Below are 21,962 nucleotides of genomic sequence, written 5' to 3' on the forward strand. Positions count from 1 at the left end.
CTAAAGCAAACAGTTCACCAGGGAGAAGACAGGGATTTTTGGTGTTTGAACAGCTTTCATTTGAACTAGTGGAGAAAGCAAAGGATTAGTTCAACTAACTGGGCCAGAAGTAGCAATCCCTTTCCTTTTTTACCTCCTCCCGAACACAGGAGGTGTACCCCCATCAGTCTTAGCACTTTTACTTCTCTAGTTTCTGACTGCACATCATGGGCTGAAAAAGAACTACAGCTACGTCTGAATTACAGAAGATGTTAATAAAAATTAAGCTATCCATGGAGCTTTTTTAATGTTCTTTTACACCCAAAGGGAAAACAGAAAAATATATCCGGGAATAAACCCAAAAGCAACAATATATGACTTACAGCCAGTAATTCACCAAATTAGTTTGAACACCAGAGGCATACAGAGCTTTCATTTGGCAGACCACTCTTGCTTCAATTGAAAACCAAGTTTCTAAACAACTAAATCCATTTCTGGTCTTACTCATTTGAAAAGCATGTCAAATCATAATCACCTTTACCTTCTTGACCTGACAGCTAGCTACGATCAGAGAGAAAAGGACTCTAGTTCAGATGCTTTCAAACCACTACTATTTGTTTTAAAACTTACTTCAACAAACCACACATCTGCCATTTTTCAGCAGAAAGTAACATTCACCCCCAGGTTTTTGTAGCGATCTGCCAAAACATGCAGCCCACGGAGAACAGTGCCCACCACAGAGGAATGCTCCCCGGAGGTGCTGACCTGGCCAAGACCCCGCACGCTTTCAGACCCGAGCAGCACTCCTCAGTGGCCCCAGCTCAGCACCGGTGCCAGGATGGGCTTCCCCACAGAAAAACCTGAGAATTAACACTCTTATCTTCAAACCACAGCCTGCTCAGGAATGTCTGTTCAAAAGCTGCAATAAAATGCTTCACAGAAGCCCGGTATCTTGCTGCAAATACCATACCAGCAGTTCACTTAACAAAAGAGAAGAGCAGCCAATGATGTCCACACATATCTCTCAAATAAGGGAACACGAAGAAATGCAGGATGGTCTGAAAGGAGCTTTTCAATCCAGTACAGGGCTGAGAGTTCAGGGAATCTGGCTTGAAACTTTCTGATGCAGAGCTGGGTCCCAGCTATACACCTCTCTGTTTTCCAAGGTATATGGTAGGTAGGACTGCATCCCCCAGCCTAGACAGTTTTGAAATTCTCAATTCTTACTATTATTATATAGGTAGCACCAGATGAACAGCAGAAAAGTTGCATTCCAGCTCAGCTGCAGCTGTGTGTTCAGACACAACCACCCAAGCCTACAGAAAGGTCAAGTATGCCACAAGAAGCGGAAGAACTTGGAGTTTAAAACCCAAAAGAAGCTCCAGAAGTTCTTCCAGCAACATTTTCGTTTTGAAGCAAGGAGACTGGGGTTTGGCATTGTCTTACTGCTTATTGCTTTATTCTGTTGGGGGGTGGGGGGTATTTTGTTTGGAGGTTTGTTTGTTTGTTTGTTTACCCTAATTTTAATATATACAAGACCAGAGTTTAAAGACTTTAAAAACAAGTCATGGGACCTGAGTATAGTGATGAAATACTGTTGCTTAGAGTTCTGGATGGAAAGGACTGAGGAGTGTTGCATGTCGTAATGGATGGGAAAACTTCAGCTCCAGCATCACAAAGCACAACTTCTAAAAAAACTGCAAAACAGTGTGAGAACAGAGCAATTGTAACATGCTTCATGTCAGCTACCGTCTGCTGGCTCTCAAGCCCTGGCACGCTGAACTAGAATGGTGGTGGCGTTTGTCAACAGCAGAGTTGTGCGTCTTTGATAAAGGCTTAGAGCTCTCTTCCCAGCCGTCTGCTGGGCACATAATGAAGAATCACACCTCTCAGGGCAGCGGTCTCTACTAGCCAGAAAAGGCTATCTCCAAGCAGAGATAGATCTTTGCCTTTCCAGACTGTGGAAAGCAGAAACAGGAGTGTGAATGTCAAGGGGGTGAGCAGTAGTTTTCACTGAAGGAGACCAAGTGCTCAGGAACACAGCGTGTTCATTCAGCCACCCTCTGCATATCCCCCTGTCCAAGTCAGAGGTCTGTCTTGATTATTGTTTGATCTTTTCCAGCCATCCAAGCAGCTGACGTTTCTGTCCCAGATCTTGGTATCTTTTATCTGCAAAATCTCTCTCTCATTTCAAATTCTTCCTTGTCCCACTCTGCAAGTTGCTGTCATTTTATTATTTTGTTGCTGAAATTATTATTTCCTGAACCCTCCACTTTTATCACTCACCTCTGCCTCATATACAAAGGCTTTTTCTTTCTGTACTACATCATACATAACCTATTTACCTTCACTTTCTAGACCCTCCACCTAGGCCTAACCTTTCAGTACTTGTAATTTCTGAATTTAAAGTCTTAAAGGTCCGTTGCCTTTTCTACTAAAGCTGCCTCATTTGAAAGTGAAATGAGAAGGCAACAAAGCTTTTTCATGCCTTAACACATTCTATTCCCCGTGGTTAAGAAGAGCTTGTTATAGGTGGCTGCAAAAGTGAACTCTTTTTTCATTTTAAAACGTTCTCAAAATTCTTTTCCCTGTGATGTCTATCAAAACTTGACTATGGTTAAGACCACAATGACCACCATGTACTGCGAGGACTAGTGCCATCTCACTTCCTTGTGTTCCCATGGGCACCCACCTAATCTTAAACCCTGGATTCTCCGCAGCAGGAGACATCTTTGTATTGCATTTATTCAGCACATCACACAAGAGGTTTCTAGGTCATGATAAAAGTTCCTACATGCTATTGCACATTCAATAAAACAATTCCACAAGGAAACCATGTTGCATCTGTTGAATTATGACTAATTTTCCTTTTCCCCCTCCATTCACCTTCTAGCATAGGAGTCAGTTAAAGCAGACTATCAGAGCACACAATTCAACATCCTTACATGTTTTTGCTCTGACGTTCATCAAGCAGATAGCCAATTTGACTGGGGTGAGGGGGCGGTGAAGCAGCATTAAGCTCTTGAGTTCACACATTTAACAGGGGAAAAAATTTCCAAGTCACAAACATGTAACCTCACATGGCAGTATTCCCTTTTCATCTTGTTTGCCTAGTACTATGGAAATCTTGAGTAACAGGTTTCACTCCTGTAGATGCTAGTCACAGCCACTTCCCCCCTCTTCCCAAACACACTCACATACCCTGCTTTTTCCCACACAAACTAAAAAGAAATAATTGTCCTAAAAAGCAAAAGAAAACACACAGTAAGTTCAGTGTTTAACTAAAGAACACTTTCCAGTGATACAGAAAACCATCACATGATAAGCAGCATCTGGTAGTGCTTTTAGTTGAATATAAATAATGAGACCCATAGCACTTCAATGCTGAATTTATAAGGTTGGTATGTGCCTTGGCTTTCTTCGAATCAAAGGAGGAACAAATAATAACACATAAAACCGGAACAAGTCACAGTACTGAAGGGAAAGATTCAGTACCTGCCAATTTCCTCCATTTCTATATAAATTGATCCTGCTGATGCCAAAAAGCAAAATTTTACCAAAAAAAATAACAGTGAAAAAAGTATACATTCAAGTCACAGTTTCTCTTTACAGCTATGTGAATTTGTATTTTTTCATCACTGCAATACATAAAAAATATCACAAGCCATTTTAAATATATAATTCTAAATGACATTTCATATTTATATATCAAGGGTGAAAGTTACCTGCAAGCTATTATTAAGCAAGTCAAAGTCACTGTATCGCCTCACAATCTGCAAAAAAGAAAGACACAGTTCAGGAAACATTACTTTTTCCATTAGCATTTTACTCTTCAAAATCTCATCAAAGAAAAGTAATTCCCTTTTACCATTTTTTCTTCTTTTAATCACTTTTGTACAACTGCTGGATTTACGTCATCTTGCCAGAGAGCAAGCATAGAAGAGTTTTTAATCACATCTTGACCACAACAAAAATGTGTTTCTAAACATTAAAAAAACACCTTAAAAAAATACTTGTGAGCAAAGTTGCCTGCAAACAAAGCATTTTTGGCATATTAGATTCGACAACTTTTCACAGTCATCTTCATAACTACTTCTAGGTGTCACTGGTCACGTACCAGCAAGGCTCTGATTTTAGCACTAAGGAAGGCAAACTGACATTTGAGATTTAAAAATTATAGCCATACCAACACACAGTAGTAACACGACAGGCATTTTTCCTAGAATATTCACAATAGCAGCACACAACATGCTTCTGTAGCTGGCAGCAATACTGTTTTTCTCTTAGTTTTTGACCAAAAGTATTCAGGCACTTCATGTTCTCAATTCCAAACCAACATTTCTCTCTCCAGCTCCAATTAAAAAAGCTAGGAAGAGACAACTCTCAAACTCTTCCTACAAAGGCATCCTGGTTATATGAACCACAGTTTAAGAAATTACCTGCCAACTGTTTTCTGCTGAAACTCCTCTCTGAACACGGATTATGTATTCCTAATAAAAGGAAAAAGTTATTAGAAATGAGAACTAATGAGCTGAAGAAAGTTATTAGGTACTTCTCCAAATGTGATCACTATCCGATTAGGAAACATTCAGAAACAGAAAGTTCAGATCGACATTTGAAGCACCTAGGTGACAGTCAGAGCTGGGTTACTCAGACCTGTCACTAGCAGCTGTCTCTTTCTGCTTCACAGAGTAGAACAAAGGGATGTCCAAGAGCTTGCGGACCTATGAAGCACCTGAAAGGTTTTGTATAATTAAAGAAAAAGTAAGCGCATACTCAACGCACACCTCTACCAACAACAGCTGAAGAAACCCCTCCTCACCTCACCCCCAATATCTAACACATAGCCCCCAGGAATTACCGCCACCATCATAATGGAATAAAATGCCAGTAAATACCCACAGCTGCCCAACCTCTAGTTATTTTTGTACAAGAAAGGTTACCACAAAAGCTTTGGAGTATGCTTGAGTAACTAGAACGTATCAGTTTTTCATGATGATAATTCTTCATTTATAATGCAAGCTTCATGTTAATTATGTCTATATTAACCATGCAGATACATCTAAATCTCAGTTGAGCCGCTTCCATATTTTAAGAATTAACAATTTTCCCACCACAACTAAATTCATGAAGCACAATTCTTTTCAGTCTTTTCATTTCAAGCTCCACTGCACCATTTATAGATTAACAGCTGGTCAATACAGCAATATCTTTATTTGAAATTTATCTAATTATCACAAGAATAGATACCAAGTATCTTGTACTCCTGCTCAGACATACTTCAAGGAAGCCACACTTTTGTTTACCCCTACTTTAGGTTTGACAACAGCTCTAAAAATACTTCTGACATTTCAAAGATCATGAAGGAGGCAAGTCCCTTCCCTGGAAAGCCTGTAATCTTTGTTCTAGATATTGTTAAATTAGCAAGGAAATAAAATTGATCTGGGCTGAGTGTAGTAACAGATCCTTCCTTTACCATTTGCATACACAGAGCTCTACAAATGCAGCAATTAAAGTCTTATTAGACAGATAATTCCCTGGCCACGTGATTTACATTGAAAAACATGAAAATGGAGAGCCAAAAAGTAAGGTGCTGTGCTGTCTGAGAAAACACCACTCCCAACACCGAGGAGAGTGGGAGAGTACCCAGAGTCAGAAGAGGGGGAAGAAGCCACACAGGGACCTACGCTTTTACACTTTCCTTCCAGTTGTATCAGTCTGACGTAGAAGGGGCGTACATCCCCAACACCTCTTAAGCACATTGATCTTCTCTGCAGTGCACGGCCAGGGCTGGCAGGACCCACCACCGACGCTCAGAGCACCGCTAAATCCCCCACGCTGCCTCACCCAACGCGCTCAGTCACACCGCACACCTGCGGCTACAGAATTCAATGTGAGAACCAGAAATTCTAAACCAAATACAAATTCAAGCCACAGCTCACAGCATTTCTAAGCTGGAACGTGCAAAAAGCTCTTTGCCTTTGCGCCAAGCGATGTGTGAGTACCCCCCGTCACCGCCGGCAGTGCAGCATGCATCACAGGGTAAATCTTTTGTTATTCAACTCGCATGACTTTGTTCACCCAGGTACAAACTTTCAAATGTATTTTATGTCACGGGCTGAATAATCTTTCAATTTCAAACACCACTTGATTTTGTTGAACTGCTGACATCAATAGGAGTCTCACATAAACAAAAGGGACAGATCAGAGCGTTGTGCACAATTTCTTCAGATAGTAACATCAATGCTGCATTCCAAATTATCAGGAATAGACAATAATGAAATAACAGCAAATAAACAAAGGCATTTCCAGCTCCTTGCGTTTATATCCCAAATTTGTCCATTCTGTGACAGTAACTCTATCTGGCATGTACCAGACATATGCATACTGACTAGGTAATTCAATTAATTGAGTGTTTGATCCATGAAGTATTATAAATTCAGCTTCACAGTTCAAAATACACAACAGGTATTTATTAGTAACTTCTTTCAGGTACTGTGAAGCACCTTCTGGTTTTTTTAGTTGCCTTCAGAACCACAGAGAACTAATTTTATTTCAAATGAAAAGAAATTAAAAGCTTGTACAATGAAAAACATAAACACTGGATGCAAACTAAGCGGGGCATATCAGAGAATCCCTCCATAGAATTAAATTCTCACTTAACATTTACCACCATGAAAAATAAGAAGCGTAAATCAAGAATTGTGACCGTTCCAGACAAGAGGCAAAAGCAGCACTTATCAGATGGCACTACCTTGTGTGTTCAACCTTAACTAATCCAGAATTCATTTACTGAAGTTTCTTTCCAAAGCACAATGCTGCTCAGACAAAAATGCTATTCCATTTCCTAAAATTCACTTAAAATATTCTTTATTATCAACAGCTGGCAAATACCTGTAGCAATTTTGAACCATCTAGCCTTGAGAACAAATTCAAGACTAGTAAGCATGAAATCCAAACTGATTTAAAACATTTCATATCCCAGCAGCTTAGACAGAAATGAGAGAAGACCAAGATGTCACAAACTAAAACACATAACTATTACGTTGGATTTAATGTGCCTATTTTCAGAAAGTCAGCCTGACATGCTACCTCCATATTCTCTTCTCTTACCCATTTGAAATCACAATTAAGGTATTTTTCGGCAAAACAAGAAGCCCAAATCCTCATAAACCGTAACAAAAATCCACAGAGCTGACTGCAATTCAACTAGTGTAATTATGTTTGGAAACTGCGCGGCAGAAACCAATTAAAGGGACACCTGGAAACCCAGATTCACCACTAATGTGTCTTTTCCTGGTTTGTTGTCTTTGCTGCATTTTGTGAAGTAGGAAGAGACTATTTCACACACAGCCAAAAAATTGTGGCAACTGCTTATTCAGCAAGTTGCAATGGAACATTGGCCATTTCTCTGAAAAACCACGTCACTAATGACTCACCGTGTTCAGTCATTCATCTTTTCTAGGATTTTGAAAGCAGCAGAGTTATTGCTCAATCCCTTGTAGCACTTACTCTTTATTCAGCAATTAACCTTTTCTATTGTACCCCAAGAAAATGCTCTCGGGCAGGCAGAACACACAAATTCATTAGACAACCATCAAAGCATCTTATTGCATACAACCACTCTGATGAATACGACAGTCGTCTCTTCTGGAGAGCCTAGCGGTAAACGAGTCAGGGCTCAGAGCCCATTCTCACAGGAAGATTATATTAAGGAAAAAAAATATATATATTTGGGCCACAACTATTTTTTCCACAAACACTCAAGCATTTGCCCATCCGGTACTGCTGTGGCACTAATTGGGCTCGCTCTTTATGTCATGGGGTTCATCACCTGAAAGAAGAGAGCATCACTCTTCAGAGGTGGTTGTTAGTTCTGTCTGTATGGAAAAGGTAAGACCCCACCATGCTCTGTCAGCCTAAATGGTCTTCTGGGTTTTTTCCCCAAAAAAGTTGATAACAAGACCGAAAGTCAACGAACAGCTGTAGTAGAAAGGCCAGGACAAGAAATACAATCCCATTCCTAATATCTGCCATGGCTACACGTAAACAGCAGACCACAGTGTGCTGAATTTTAGTGAGAAGTTGATACTTCCTATTGCCTCCACACGGCAGCAAGCTTGTCTTGGGATTATAATTAGCACCGCTGATATACGCTTCCCATAGGACCAAAGAAGAGCTTTCAACTCTTAAGGAGAAGGCCTGAATGTGCAAAAGCCTTTATTACTCTCCCAAATTCTGTTTTGTCCAGGGAAAAAGATCTGAATTACAACAGTTTTTTTCTGAGGCATCCAGATTTGATAGTGGGACTGAAACTCTGCCCGTAGGAAACAGAATCATTGCTGTTTCGCTGCATCTTCCAACACAGGAAAACAGAACGGAAAAGGCTTCAGAAAGGGCGAGCAATTACCAGAGTTCACGCCTGCCGTCGATTTTAGAGATCACCAACCAGGCTCTGCTAGATCTAAGTCAGCTACACTCATGCAGAAATTCCCACGGTGTCTTTCACTCCCACGCAAATGGCTCAAAATCTTTCCCGTGCCTCAGTTTACCAAACAACTTCAAAGAAGCCCTAACAGCTGCCACTTGGCAAAGGAGAGACAACCTCCCGCTACTGATTTTGCCCACAGGCAGCAAGCTCACTGGCATCAACTACATAGGAACCACCACCAAGACAGGCTGTAAAACCATTCCAAGGACAGCACCCCCCCCCCGAGCCCCTCCAACCCACCACCACCCACCCCCCCGGTAAGGTTTGTACATCCACTGCTCTTCCTATCAATCCCGCCAAGCCAGCTCCTACCACAACCTTGATATTCCAGCAGCCGTTCAATATACATCTATAAAGGTGCCGAGCAAAGTGGTGCTACCTATGGGATCATTCCCTGGCTGCTCTGATTAGTCAAGAAAGCAGAAACCAGTGCCGGGAGGAGGAGGAGGAGGAGGTCAGGACCAGGGAAAGCCATATGCCCCCAGTTGCACACTGTTGTTTCCTAAAATCTTCCTACCGCTACAGAGTGCTGCATAGAGTTTCTGGAAAAGAGTATTTTCCAAACATCCACATGGATCAGCGACAACCATGCTGCATTTCTCCAGTCCTTTGCCAGTAATAGTTTCACAATCACTGCCTAGGATTAACGTTATCCTGAACTTACCCATTTTCATGCAGAGCCAACATTTAGGTGTTTTTTCCCCCAAAATTCACCAAGATTACTCCCTGGTATGCCTACACTTGTTAGAACATCAGCAGCTCAGAGCTACTCAGATAATTTTGTTAGCATTCCTAGGTGAAAGTTACACAGCAAAGCAAGTCCAAATGTTTAACAATTGCCGTTTATCATCTTTCCTAGTTTTGGAAACAGAAAGCAAACAGGCTTTTGCAGAGACAAAACAGGAAAGAACAAGTGGTGAATTTAGAGATTCATATAAAAAACCATAGAGAATCTCACCAATATTGGGTAATACATTCTGTTTTCCCGAGAAAATAGTCTTCAAATTTCTGGCTCAGGATAGTCAGTCTATTCTTCCACAGATTTCTGCTGTACATCTGTTTAATCCACCAGGCTTGAAAAGCCAACCATTATAAAGATCCAGGTCACCTTGAGGTCACATCAACTAAAAGTTTGAAAGGGCTTTATTTTATAAGCATTAAAGAGAGGAAAGCCTAATTAAGGATGAATACAATCCCTGCTTAAGTAGGCTGGATTGGAACAATTTCTAGTAAGAAGCTCTTTTAAGTGTTTATTTAGAAAATCTCCCATGTGAAAAGTAGCAACCAAATCAGGAAAGCTGCTCAGACCCAGGGACCTCCTCGCTACAGGGCACGGTACTTACTTGCTATCACACAACCTGCCACTAAGCCCATCTGAGGTACAAGCAGCAACAGCAGCGTTCACCTACATTTTAAACAACGCACGTGTTTGTCTGGGGACATTACACAGCTCCACACACATATGCAGCTCCATACACACTGTATCACCGGTGTAGTAACAAGCAAGCCACTCGACAAGTGAAAGCTATGAAGTAGGACAACTGCAGAAAAATAAATAGGACACACATTTACATGTAATGAAACTTGCTGAACAAGAAAAGCTCTGGAGACAAGAGAAATACCAGCTTTTCAGTACCCAGCATCACCATGGCCTTCACCACAACAGCAAAATACTCGGTGTTTTTCAGGAAATACTCAGTAGCCAATAACAATATTCTAATTACACTGCAAGATCTCTAAGGCAATGGCTTTACAACAGTATGATACGGCAACTAACATGTTCGCTGCAATCTTCTCAAGGGCTACAAACACAATACTAACGTACTAAGTTCACCAGTGGAAACCCGTAAGGTTGGGATATCTGAAATAAGGTGTGATGAAACCACTATCTTTTCTGAGCTCAAGCTGGGGGGCGGGAGGCAGAGGTGTGAGGCAGTCAAGCTTACTTACTAATTCCAGTGGAGAAACTGCATTTCCAAAACCTCAACAAGTGAACTCTGATAGTTCCCCACCTAAAGCACCTCTAAAAGTAACTTTATCACTTCTTTTTGCCCCAAAGCGAAGGCAACCTTGCAGAGATTTAATTCCTTATAAAGCAGATGTGCAAAGTCTTTTACAAGCTTTTAACATAAATCCTCCAGTTCTAGAAACATATGGCTCCATTTTTGTATCACAGAACAATATAGGAAAAATATAAATGCTTTTTCAATATTTTTCTAATCTAACAGCTATGTGTCAACATTCATCATTGCTTAAGGAAAATGAAAAACTCTGAAAGTATGTTACAAGAGGGATTTATTTCAGCTGTTCATTTCCAAATGCCTTTAAGATAACGATGTACTGTAGCAAAATTGGCCGTTTCACTACTTCAATTTCAACATGAAATGCATGCAAAAGGAAATCACTTCAGATAAAGAATTAAGGAATGTTCGCAAATGTATGTATAAGTTGCTAGTGGTTTTACTGCTGTAAAGTGCTCTAAAGCTTGTACATACAGATGTGCGATTCTTATTAAGGAATAGGTCTAGATTATTGTGGAAGAAAATAGCACCCTATTTTAATGCTTAGAAAGAAAGCCACTTTTAAATAGGGAATATACAGAAGCAAGTTGAATAGCCAAAAATTTGTTAAAGCTTTAGTGCTGAAAATGCCTCGGTTGTCAGAACACATTTGGCATTGAGATGAGACACCTGCAAATGGCTTAATATAACGGATGCAATTCTGCTCCTATCATTCAAGGAATGCGATGGCAACAAAACAACTTCATTTTCTGCAAAACGGTTGGTACACACACCTACCAAGAGCACTGAACCACGCCTGTGAAAAGGGTGCCCAGCACACTCCTGGAAGTTACACAGTTTCTCTTCCTACCGAGTGCTAGCGGTTGAATCATATAGCAAGAGACAAAATGAAGCTGACAGGGTTTGCTCGTGTAATTTCAAAGCTATGAAGTGAGGTACCACTGGAATGCGCCTGCAACACAAATTTATTTGGCTTTCAAAATGAAAAGGACTCCATAAATGCATATGAGTAATTCTATAGCGCAGTAAGTGCACGTTCCAACAAAACTCAAAGACTGCTTGCAACACACTTAACTGGGGAAACAACTTTTGTAAAAATGAAAAGGCACCATTCTCACCTTCAATTATCAATGGAAATAAACACACAGAAAGAAAACCTCAGCTGACAATTTCTTGGTTGCAACAGAAAAGCACGGAGAGTATGTACCAGCTGAGATGTACTAACTCAAGTAAGAACGTCTGAGCTCTTCTGACTTGAAAGAAACATGAAGAGCTTGTGAGCATGTCAGAAAACTTTGCAGTTGATTTCCTAACAATCTAAAACCCACATTTGCTAGGGGATTGACATGTGCTTACTAAGCAAGAACTGTAAACCCTCAAAAGTACATTTTAAATACTAGCTTTCTCCTTTCCTGGGTTTCTGGAGAATTCAGTTAGGTATGTAGTAGTTTCGGGGTTTGCTTTCGGTTTTGTTTTTTTTCAGTTGCACCTTCATCCCCAGGAAACAGAAACTCAGCCTCTGCCAAGTACAGCCCGCAATTCAATTTACTTTACTTCAATTAACTTTACACTTACCCAGACTGTTGTAGTAAATTGAAATTAACAGAAGCTGCTTTGAACAACAGACAAGCAAACTATTCATTTGACACAAGCTTTGGTCTTCTGAGTGGTATTTCACTGTGTCTACAGAGCTTTTCCTAAAATTCTTCACTTTTTCCCTAGCTGGTTGTTCAGAAGACTGGCTATTTTCAGCACCCATGGGAGGCTGACATTATTACTAGTTCAGCTGCCATGTTAAAGTTGCACCTAACCTGAGCCTAAATCATCTTCATGTGAATGCTTTTATAAGCAATGATGTAGAGGAAAAAGAATTATAAATGCAAGTTTAAAGCAATTCTTGCAACAGTAAGCAGCATTATAAAATCTTAATACATACTGCTGACAAAAGAATAGAAAATTTATTCATGAATGCCTTTGTATTTCAGCTTTAGAACAAGTCTAACATGTGGAGACCTAGTTCTCCTCACATTAGTTTTGGGATGAAGAACTGTATAGATCTACAGCTTTTGAAGATAATGCTTTGAGGTGGAATGAGGAACAAATGCAAAAAAGCGTTCAGTTAATGACAACCTACTTCTTCACATCTATAATATAACAAAGTAAAACCCAGTCTTAACTCCCCGCCAAAAGCAATTCAACCCTTATTTCTTAAGGGGGGCTCCATTTAGGCACCTCTTCAAACACACAGATCTATTTGTGTGGCTTATTTAAGCCAAACAAAAGGAAAGTTGAAATCAGGGACAGCATCACCCACCAATAAACAAATTATTCAGATACCAGGGATATAAGATGAAGCATCCAAAATGACAAAATATCCAGTCTGCGTCAAATAAGAAACCAAGTCTCTGTTATGGCTTCCTGTATTTTCTTATCCCACACCGCCTCTATATAAACCATCTGTGTGCTACGCGCGCTTCGAGCCATCTTTCAACTATCAACAGGGCTTCTGCAGTAAAACAAACAGTTACTAATAGATATATCTTAGAGACAGATTTTAAATCAAAAGGCACAGTGCTCCAGCGTTCTGTTATTAACCAAAGATCAGAACAAATCAGTAGAGAATTTTTTCTGAACACCCATTAGTAACAGTATACAGAGATGAAAGACAGAGCAGGGGGAGCAACATTTGCTATCACACTCACCCAGACAAGACAACACACACACACAGAGTCTGGTTCGAGAAACTACTTCCAAGTGCTTGTTCTAAAAGAATTTTGTGACTTTTTTTTTTTTATTCTTAACAAGAATCACGCAAACCAAAGAAAAAAACGCAAAAAGCTATTGTCATTTGCACTAGCAAAAACGTGTGGTAAGGCACGATGCAACAAGAACAGACCTGTGAGCTGGGCTGCAAACTGGGGAGTGTTCGGAGTTGTACAGCTGCTCACTGGACTTGGCACACGCGCCCCTCAGCTACTGTAACAGGTGAAAAGTACCAGGCTTGCCAGAAAATAAACCTCATTAATTTTATTTAGAAGAGGAGGTGCAACAGTTGAGAGAGCCATTGCCTGACAGGTTCACAAGATCTTCTGGACAATTTCTCATACATAGCTTGTGTTCGGAAGGCTGGAACACCAGTTAAGGCGAGTTCCTCACACAAAACACACTTCTTAAGCGTGGATTACTTATAGGAAAAGTATTTAATAAGAACGGTTTACAGATTAGTTGTATATGCTGTGGCAAGCCTACAATTATCGTTATTTGGGGTTAAGGGTATTCACCAGATGCGAGGATGCGGGAAGAGGGATCCACGCCGCGGGAACCGGAGCGTGGAGGGGGCAGCAGGAACCCTGCTCCCCATTCCCAACAGGCTCCCTGCTGGCGTACCTGCTGCTGAGCCGCCTCTGGCCTCCTCTTTAGCCCAGCATCCCCGCTCTGGGCCACAGCGGGAATCAGAAAGGCCAGGCAGGTCTCCCCCCGGCTCACACCATAAACACACCTGGTTTCTAAAGCGGAAAATCACTGCAAACAGGAGATGATGAAACTGGGATGTCGCCGCAGTTCTTACGGCGGCAGCGTGCGTGTGCCCCGGGCATCCCAGAGGGGTTAACCGGTGCCACAAGCCCGGCGGGTCCCGCCCCGCCGCCCGCAGCACGGCCGTGCCCCCGGTGCCCCCGCAGCGCTGCGGCCCCGCGCAGGGCGCGGCGGGACCCGGGCGGCCGCGGCCGGCGCAGACGGAACTTCCCCGCAGCTGCCGAGCCGGGGCGGCCAGAGCCCCTCGGCCCCCAGCGCCGTGACAGACCCGGCGAACGGGAATCACCGCGGCTGCCGGGCGGGACGGCGCCAGGCCTGGCTCGGCGCGGGCCCCAGGCCGCCCCGCCGCCCCCCGGGCAGGCTGCGGGCCACCCCGCCGCGGGCGGGAGCAGCGGGGCCGCGCACCCCCGGCTGCTGCGGGAGGCCGGGCGCCGGCGGCGCAGCCGCATCGCCGCCGGAGGGGTGGCCCGGGCGGCTGCTGAGGGCCCGGCCCCGCCGTCTGGCTCCACGCCTCGCCCTCGCCCCCCGCCCCGCCGCCGCGCCAGCCGCCCCCGGTCCCCGCACGGCCCCCGCCCGCCCCGGCGCCCTCCGCGCCTCCCGCTGCCCCGGCCTCGCTGCGGCCCCGCGTCCCCCGGGCGCCTCCCGCCCTGCGCCCCCCGGCACGCGGCTCCCCCCGCCCCGGCACCGGCCGCTCCCGCCGGCCGCCGCGGCCCGGCCTGCCCGGCTCACCGTGTGGGAGTGCAGGCTCTGGCTCGCCTCGATCTGCGCTGTCAGCGGCACCGTGTCGTCCAGCAGCACCTTGCCGGCCGGCGGCTTCTCCATGAAGGCCATCCCGGGGCGGGGAGCGGGAACCCGGCGCCGCCAACCTGCTTCCCGGGGCTGCTCCCGGCGCGGCCGCCGCTGTCAACACGGCACCGCCGCGCCGCCGGGCCTTAGCGCCGCCGACCGACCGACCGCCGCCGACCGCCAGGGGGCGCCGCGCCGCGCCCGCCGCCCGCACGCGCGGCTGCTCGGGGCAGGCCCGGCCCGGCGGCTCCCCCACCCCGCGGCGGGGCCGGGCCCGGGGCGCGCCCGCACGGGCGGCGGGGGGCTGGGGGGCCGGCCCCGGGACACCGCTGCGGGGGGGCGGGGGGCGGCTTAGGAGGGCGGGCGCGCCTGCTGCCCCCCACCGCGGGGAGCGGGGAGCTAAAACATCGTAAAGTCGTTACAGCGGCACTACGGAGCAGCAGCCGGTAGCGTCTCAATTTGCAAATTTTAAGGGTTTTTGGTGGTTGATTGTTTTTCCTTTTTTTGGGGGGGGGTGGTGTTGCAAACCGCAGGTTTCAAACTGTCAGACTGGGCTCCACAGCGCAACTCCAACTGCAGCGGCGCAGAGAACCCTCCGCACCCCCCGGCGTCCGGGGACCTGCCGAACGGCCCCGGCTGCGCCCCGTTCCCACCCGGTACCGGGACCCCCCCCGGCCGGCAGCCTCAGCCTCCTCCCCAGCAGCCACGGCGGGAGCAGCTGCCGCCCGGGCGGGCGCGGACCGGGCAGCAGGGGAGGAGCTGCGCTTTGTTCGGCGGGTAGGCAGTGCCCCTGGGTGGGAAGGGGAAGGGGGAAAGGGAAGGGGGAAAGGGATGGGGAAAGGGAAAGGGATGGGGAAAGGGAAAGGGAGGGGGATGGGGAAAGGGATGGGGATGGGGAAAGGGATGGGGAAAGGGAAAGGGATGGGGAAAGGGAAGGGGATGGGGAAAGGAATGGGGAAAGGGAAGGGGATGGGGAAAGGGAAGGGGAGGGGGATGGGGAAAGGGAAAGGGATGGGGATGGGGAAAGGGATGGGGAAAGGGAAAGGGATGGGGAAAGGGATGGGGAAAGGGAAGGGGATGGGGAAAGGGAAGGGGATGGGGAAAGGGATGGGGAAAGGGATGGGGATGGGGAAAGGGATGGGGATGGGGAAAGAGATGGGGAAAGGGATGGGGATGGGGAAAGGGATGGGGAAAGGGAAGCTCTTGCCAGGCACTGGTTCCCTGTTGCAAACTCGCCAAACCCCACCGAGGGCATTTCGAAGTCAAACATCCTAAATATCACCCCTGCTCCAAGCAGCTGCAGTCAACACCTGGGGTTTGCTGTTACAGCACAGCTGCACGTAACCACGAGACATCGCGCCCAGACAACTAACTGTTCAGGTTTTGTCACAGCTTGAGGACAAACTGCTGTTTCATAGCAAACAACTTCCGAGGTTATTTGCAGTCGAGAAAAGGTACAAATGCACTTCTGTTGCTGCAGGCCAGAGGGAGTTTTTTGCCAGAAAACTCTATGAGCCACCAACTGGAGACAGCCTGTAATTTTACTCCTGATTGTCCCCATCATTCCTGGAGAAAAGTTTTAGTGCATACTAATCTGTCTGTACTGAAATAATTAAATCTGCATGACTTACTAATGAATTACCCAAAACCTACTTTACCAGCAACCAAGGTACTTTCAGTGGGCAAAGGGGAGTACATGTTCACACAGTCAAGTAAGCTGAGAGAAGCCATGTAGTTCATATCATTCACCCCTGTTTCCCTCACCATCAGGAGCACAAGGTCACCAAGTATTAGTGACAATATGGCTTTTAAAAAAGCCTCCACTCCGCTTCTGGGAGGCAAGTTTTAGAGGCGTTTATCATTAGAGGTAACTTGCTTGTTTATAATCAGGTCTTGGAAGGCATCTAAAGAATTTGAAAGTACTGCGAGAGCCACATCACCAGCTTAATCAGAGTATATTGCTTATGTGAAGGCTGGTTACCACTTATTCACAGAGCTAAGGAAGGTTTTACTAGCTACAACATTGCAAAAGAGCATGCTGCAGCAGCAGCTAGAGCCGCCAGGGATAACAACAGATCTCACAGTACACGTGTGTCAGCACCTCCACTTCTGTTCTCTTGTTAAACACAGTTGTCTCCTCCCTCCGGTGCTTTCGAGCAATACAACTACTTTGTGAAGAGGGAACAAGTTTTAACTGAAGGTAGCCAGTGTGGACTGAGATTTTGCTGAAAAGAGCAGCCTCAGTGTAAGCCCTGCCACACAACTTCCCACTGCAGCCGAGCAAAGGCTTGTCTAAACATGCTGCTTTTGCCACTGTAAGCGCCTAGTTCTGTTGGTTTCATCTTAGCGATATACATGGGAAAACGAAAAGCTCTAAATTTAAGGCAGTTCTATCAAAATTAAATTCACACACAGTCTTTGAAACATTTCGGAGGTTTTTTTGTTGCAAATTTACTGGATTAAGTCATGTCACAATAAAAGACGGAGTCAAAACCAAGTGTACATTTCTGGCCTTTAAAGTAGCACAGGATCAACAGCTGTCTGACACCATGACTTTCACCATCCCTTCCATAACAGTCTTTCCACTTTCATTGACTTTACATGATACTGAAATGTGTGCAATAGAACCCTTCAGTCGTTTAACTTCTGCTGCAGCTGTGACTTCTTCACCAGTATACAAAGGAGCTGGAAATCGGATCTCCTGAGAAAGAAATATGCATCCTTGACCGGGCATTTTAGTACCCAGAACTGCAGAAATAAGTCCATTGATCAGAACTCCATGTACAATAGTTCTCCCAAACCTAGATTTCTTTGCAAAATCTTCATTTAAATGTAAAGGGTTTGTGTCACCTGTTAAATAAGAAAAAGTAACAACATCATTCTGTGTAAAAGCTTTGGTTAGTTCAGCTTTGTCTCCAACTTTTACATGTAAACTCTGAAGTATGGGACGTCCCAGCAGCGAGCTGATAAACGTTAGCTTCGTCAAGGCTCTTTGTCGGAAATCCCTTCCAGAAATTCCACGCCTGAAGGGCTGCAACATCTCAAGCAACTTCTGCTTTGTACAACCACACCAACAACCGCATTCAGTCCAAGACCAGTTCTCTACTGTTGCCAGATAATGCAAGAAGAAATGGAGATGTCTAGTTTGGGGAGGGAAGAAAAAAAAAAAACAACAGAAAACAAAGCAAGAAACTAAAGCATTAAAAAAAACCCCAAACAAAACACCACTGAATGCATTCAAGCTGAAAAACTTAACATTTCCCTTTTACACAAAAGATTAAAAACTTAGAGCTATGCCTAAGCAGTTTTTTGTGTAGCCATGGCTTCAGAGACAAAGAATTCTTAGAACGCATTTTATCAAGCTGCATCCTCTGGAAAAAAAATAAGCTCTAGAAGTGCATGTTCATGCATGCATTTTTAAACGAGGTCAGTCAACAGTGACTATTAGAAAAGGAAGAAATGGGTCAGGGAAAATTAAAGATTGGACCAAGATGTGGGCCAAGAACGAAACTTTCCAGAAACAATTTTCTTGCAGATGTATTAGTGAGATCAGGGCTTCTCACTGGAACGAAGCCATAAGGTAATGAGACAGTCACTGCTGGCACATTTTACAAGGTTCATTGTAAGACGAGAATTCCTTAAACACAGGCCTCCACACCTGCACTGAGAAGCATTCTGCTCCCAAACCAGGAAGTTTTTGCACCTAGGCCACCTTTCTGTGAAGGGGCAGCGTGCTCAGCTAGCCAGAGAACCTTAGAGCGAGAGCTGACGTTTGGGGGAAGCCATCCAGCCCCCACAGGGCTTTACCTGCAGCACGCGAAAGGCACACCTCCTGTTCTGGTAGTAGCCCAGCAGCGTTAGAGCACTCCACAGCTTGACAAGGCCGCTAAGCAACAAGAAAACAAAATATATTAATAAAATTTGTTTTTCTCAGTTTTCCTGCTGCATAAATATCTTAAATAAAAAATGCTACATAAAGAGTAATGAAACCTTAACTGAGTTTAACAGTGGGTAATTTCACCCAAAAGTTCTAGTAGCAACACCATGCCCTGAAGGGTTATTGCAATGACTGCAGTCTCTTGTCACAGAGATACGTACTGTAACCTTTTCAAGTTCACTTTACTGGTCCTGTTCTCGTTCTCTGCGTGTTTAAGCTCCTTCTTCCCCTAAATCATCTGCAGTCATCTCCGCCATTTCAATACAGTAACCATTCTCATCTCTACTACACAAAGAGATATTAAAGACATGTTTCCATAGTGCTTAGTTCCTGTCAGACCATTCTGTTTAGGAATATACATATCGATATACATATATGTATCCTGATATACATCAGGAACAATGTACCGATGCATGCAGGTTACCAATTCGTAGTGAATTTTTATTTATTTCCTGCATGCTGTACACAGACTTCTGCAAGTTAGGCTTAATTCCTCAAAGACCATCCTTAGCTTAGGAGTTCTGTTTTCTTGTGAAAAATACTCCCAGGGCAGCATCCGAAGCACGCACCTACAGCTCCGTACCTGCTAATAACTCGTAATACGGCAGACAGAGTTTTTTCCTCATACATTAAGACATCAACAGGCAAAGCTGCTCCAACCTGGGAAAAAATACGTGACTTGGTAAGTACCACCCTACGCTCCTATTTCATAAGCAAATGATTTCACCCCCGGATTGTCAAAAGGAGTTACAGTTCTGCCCCAGCCCCACAGGCCCCTCTGCTGCGCCGCCCGGCGTCACAGCGCAGCCCCCCTCGGGCGAGCCCCGCGCTCCGCCTCGGGCGGGACAAGCGGGGACCCGCGGCGCTGGCACCGGCCGGGCGGCACCGGAGCCGGGCGCGGACAGGGGGTCCCCGCCGCGCCGCCGCCCCCCGGCCACGACCCTCCCCGCCGCCCCCCCTTCGCTGCCGGCCCGAAACGCGGCGGAGAGCAGGGAGCGGGGCGGGCTGAGGCGGATCGCTCCGCCGGGACCCCCGCCGGCCCCGCCACCCCAGCGCCGGCCAGACACCGCCCCGCCCCGCGGCGGGCTGGCTGCGGCGGGCACCGTCCCCGCAACACCGACCGCAGGGCCCAGCGCGGCGCCGCCGGCCGCGGCCCACCTCTCCGTGCAGCTCCCGCAGCGCCGACACCACCAGCTGCTTGAACTGCGCGACGCTCGGCCGGGCCCCGCCGTCCGGCAGCTCCCTGCGGGGAAGCAGAGCAGAGGGCGGGCTGGGGGTGCGCGGCGGCGGGGGGCGGCCGCGGGCGGGGGGGGACACACGCTCGCTCGCTCACAGGCGGACGCGCAGGTAGTGGTGCTCGGCCGCACTCCGCAGCACCCGCCGCTCGAAGGCGGCCGCCGGCGGCTCGGCCCGCGCCATCCACTCCCCCGCCGGCACCGATGGCGGCGCGGCACGGCCCGGCCTCCTACGGCGGCCCCGCGGGGTCAGCGCCGGCACGCCCCGCCCCGCCCCGCCCCGCCATGGCCGCCCTCGGGGCCGGCCCCGCTGCGCCGTTGGGCCGTGCCGGGGCAGCGGGCTCGGCACCGGGCAGGGGAAGCGGCGCCGGCGGGGGGAACAGCCGGCCTGCCTCGGGCTGAGCGGGGCGACGGGCAGCCTGCGGGGCTGCAGCTGGGCTCTGGGACGCGGTGGGGACGGGTGACGTCGCCAAGTGCTCGCTTTTAGCTTCGGAAAGACAAATCCCGGTGGTCCCCGGTAGCCACGCCGCCGGAGGGGGGCGAGCGGAGGCGCGCCTCCGCCCCCCCCGTGCACAGACGCGGCCCCGGTTACGGACACGGCGGACGGGGGGAGGGGGGCTGGCTTGACGTCCCGGCTGGGCGACACACCGCAGTGGCAGTACCGTGTAGCTGATGGCAAGAGGGGTGTGAAATAAAGCCCTTAGAGAGAAACTGCAGAGAGGATGGAACCGTCTTCGCTCTGCCAAAAAGATGAAACCGCATCCTCGGCATAAGAACTTTACCGAATCTTACTCCTTTCTTTTAAAGGTTTACCCAGGAATTAATACTGAGCCCAGCAGGGCAGCACTGCAGTACCCCAACACCCGGCTGTGCCCGAGCCCAGCTCACAAGAGACCATCTGCCTTTACCAAGCTGCTCAGTCCGTGCAAAGACACTTCAGCTCAAGGTGTTTTCCCCGTTCAGACTCGGGGGTTTCTCTCTGCCCCACGGGGAGCCCGGCCTCCTCTGGCCCCGGTGCACGGGAAGCTCCGGACCCGAGCAGCAGCACACGGGCCACCGGCCGGGCCATCTCCCTCCTCCCCAGGCACTGACCTGTCTTCAGCTCCCCGCTGCCCCCGTGGCACAAAGCCTGGGGCCAATGGCATGGTGCCAGCTAAAGCCCTTGGTGCTTTTGAAGAGGCAGTCGTAAGAAAACAGCGGCGCATCTCAGAAAAGCCTCCCCCAGAGGTTACGACGCTCCTGCCTCAGACAGATAATCGTAAGCATTCAGCAGAGCTACTTTACAACTGTTAAAAAAAAAAATAAAAAAAATTTAGTGCTGGAAGACTTCACGCGCCCCCAAGCGGTCCATTCCAATGTCTTCCAGATCTTTTCGATGCTTCCGCAGCTTCCCTGCGGTAGCTTACACCCTGTTTTTAGCCCTGTCCTAATCAACATGGTATCGTTCCTCCCATTGCTCGAATCCGCCCCCAGGCCCCCCAGGCCTTCTTTCCATAGAAAAAAAAAAAATCCCATTTTTTTTTCCTTATCCTTCTGCAAAATGTAACATTTTCTAGATACTTATCACACTGCTGCTCTCTGGTCCCTTCAGGCGTCAACATCTTCCTTGAGTTAAAGCGCCCAAGGCTGAAGCACTGCATTCGGGCAGAGCCCTGCTGGTGTTTAGCACCACAACCCATCTCGGCTACTCTCCCAGGCCAATTTAAACACTGCACATAAACATTTAGTGTTTTAAAAATAAAACTTCAGCAAAAGCAAATACCGAGTATTTGAACAAGCGATTTCACATGTGCCAAAGCAATTTTCTTTCCAAATTGTTAGTCAGGTTAATAAAAGGCAGCTTGCCCCATAAAGTTCAGTAACTGTAAGCACAGGCCAGCAAGAGACCTTCAGGAATACTGTGTTTCTCCTAGGAACCGAGAACCAGTTAGCACAGTTCTTGAACAATAAATCAGTTCTACAATAATTTGGCAGACACA

General features: G+C 46.8%; 3 protein-coding genes across 10 annotated transcripts in view; all 3 read right to left on the reverse strand.

The window, feature by feature from the left end:
* The window catches only part of PXK (PX domain containing serine/threonine kinase like), a 36,936-nt gene extending 21,948 nt beyond the window's left edge, over positions 1 to 14,988 (reverse strand). For all 8 annotated transcript variants that reach the window (XM_055804522.1, XM_055804521.1, XM_055804526.1 and 5 more), the window contains exons 1-3: positions 14,755 to 14,988; positions 4,419 to 4,469; positions 3,705 to 3,752 (exon numbers count right to left, since the gene is read on the reverse strand). In XM_055804522.1, the coding sequence (XP_055660497.1) occupies positions 3,705 to 3,752; positions 4,419 to 4,469; positions 14,755 to 14,856 (201 nt within the window). In that variant the 5' untranslated portion in view covers positions 14,857 to 14,988. The remainder of the gene's footprint in view (positions 1 to 3,704; positions 3,753 to 4,418; positions 4,470 to 14,754) is intronic.
* A 2,240-nt stretch (positions 14,989 to 17,228) lies between these two features.
* Positions 17,229 to 17,851, reverse strand: HTD2 (hydroxyacyl-thioester dehydratase type 2). Its single transcript, XM_027793583.2, has one exon. It carries the CDS (start codon positions 17,849 to 17,851, stop codon positions 17,342 to 17,344), a length of 510 nt encoding a protein of 169 aa, XP_027649384.1. The 3' UTR covers positions 17,229 to 17,341.
* RPP14 (ribonuclease P/MRP subunit p14) lies at positions 17,229 to 20,240 on the reverse strand. The gene is made up of 5 exons (XM_055804534.1): positions 20,082 to 20,240; positions 19,907 to 19,991; positions 19,332 to 19,408; positions 18,619 to 18,697; positions 17,229 to 17,951 (listed from the first exon to the last, which is right to left on the reverse strand). Exons 1-5 carry the CDS (start codon positions 20,165 to 20,167, stop codon positions 17,895 to 17,897), a joined length of 384 nt encoding a protein of 127 aa, XP_055660509.1. The 5' UTR covers positions 20,168 to 20,240; the 3' UTR covers positions 17,229 to 17,894.
* Between the last annotated feature and the right edge of the window lie 1,722 nt (positions 20,241 to 21,962).

This window comes from Falco peregrinus, chromosome 5 (assembly GCF_023634155.1).
Source record: "Falco peregrinus isolate bFalPer1 chromosome 5, bFalPer1.pri, whole genome shotgun sequence".
NCBI lineage: Eukaryota > Metazoa > Chordata > Aves > Falconiformes > Falconidae > Falco > Falco peregrinus.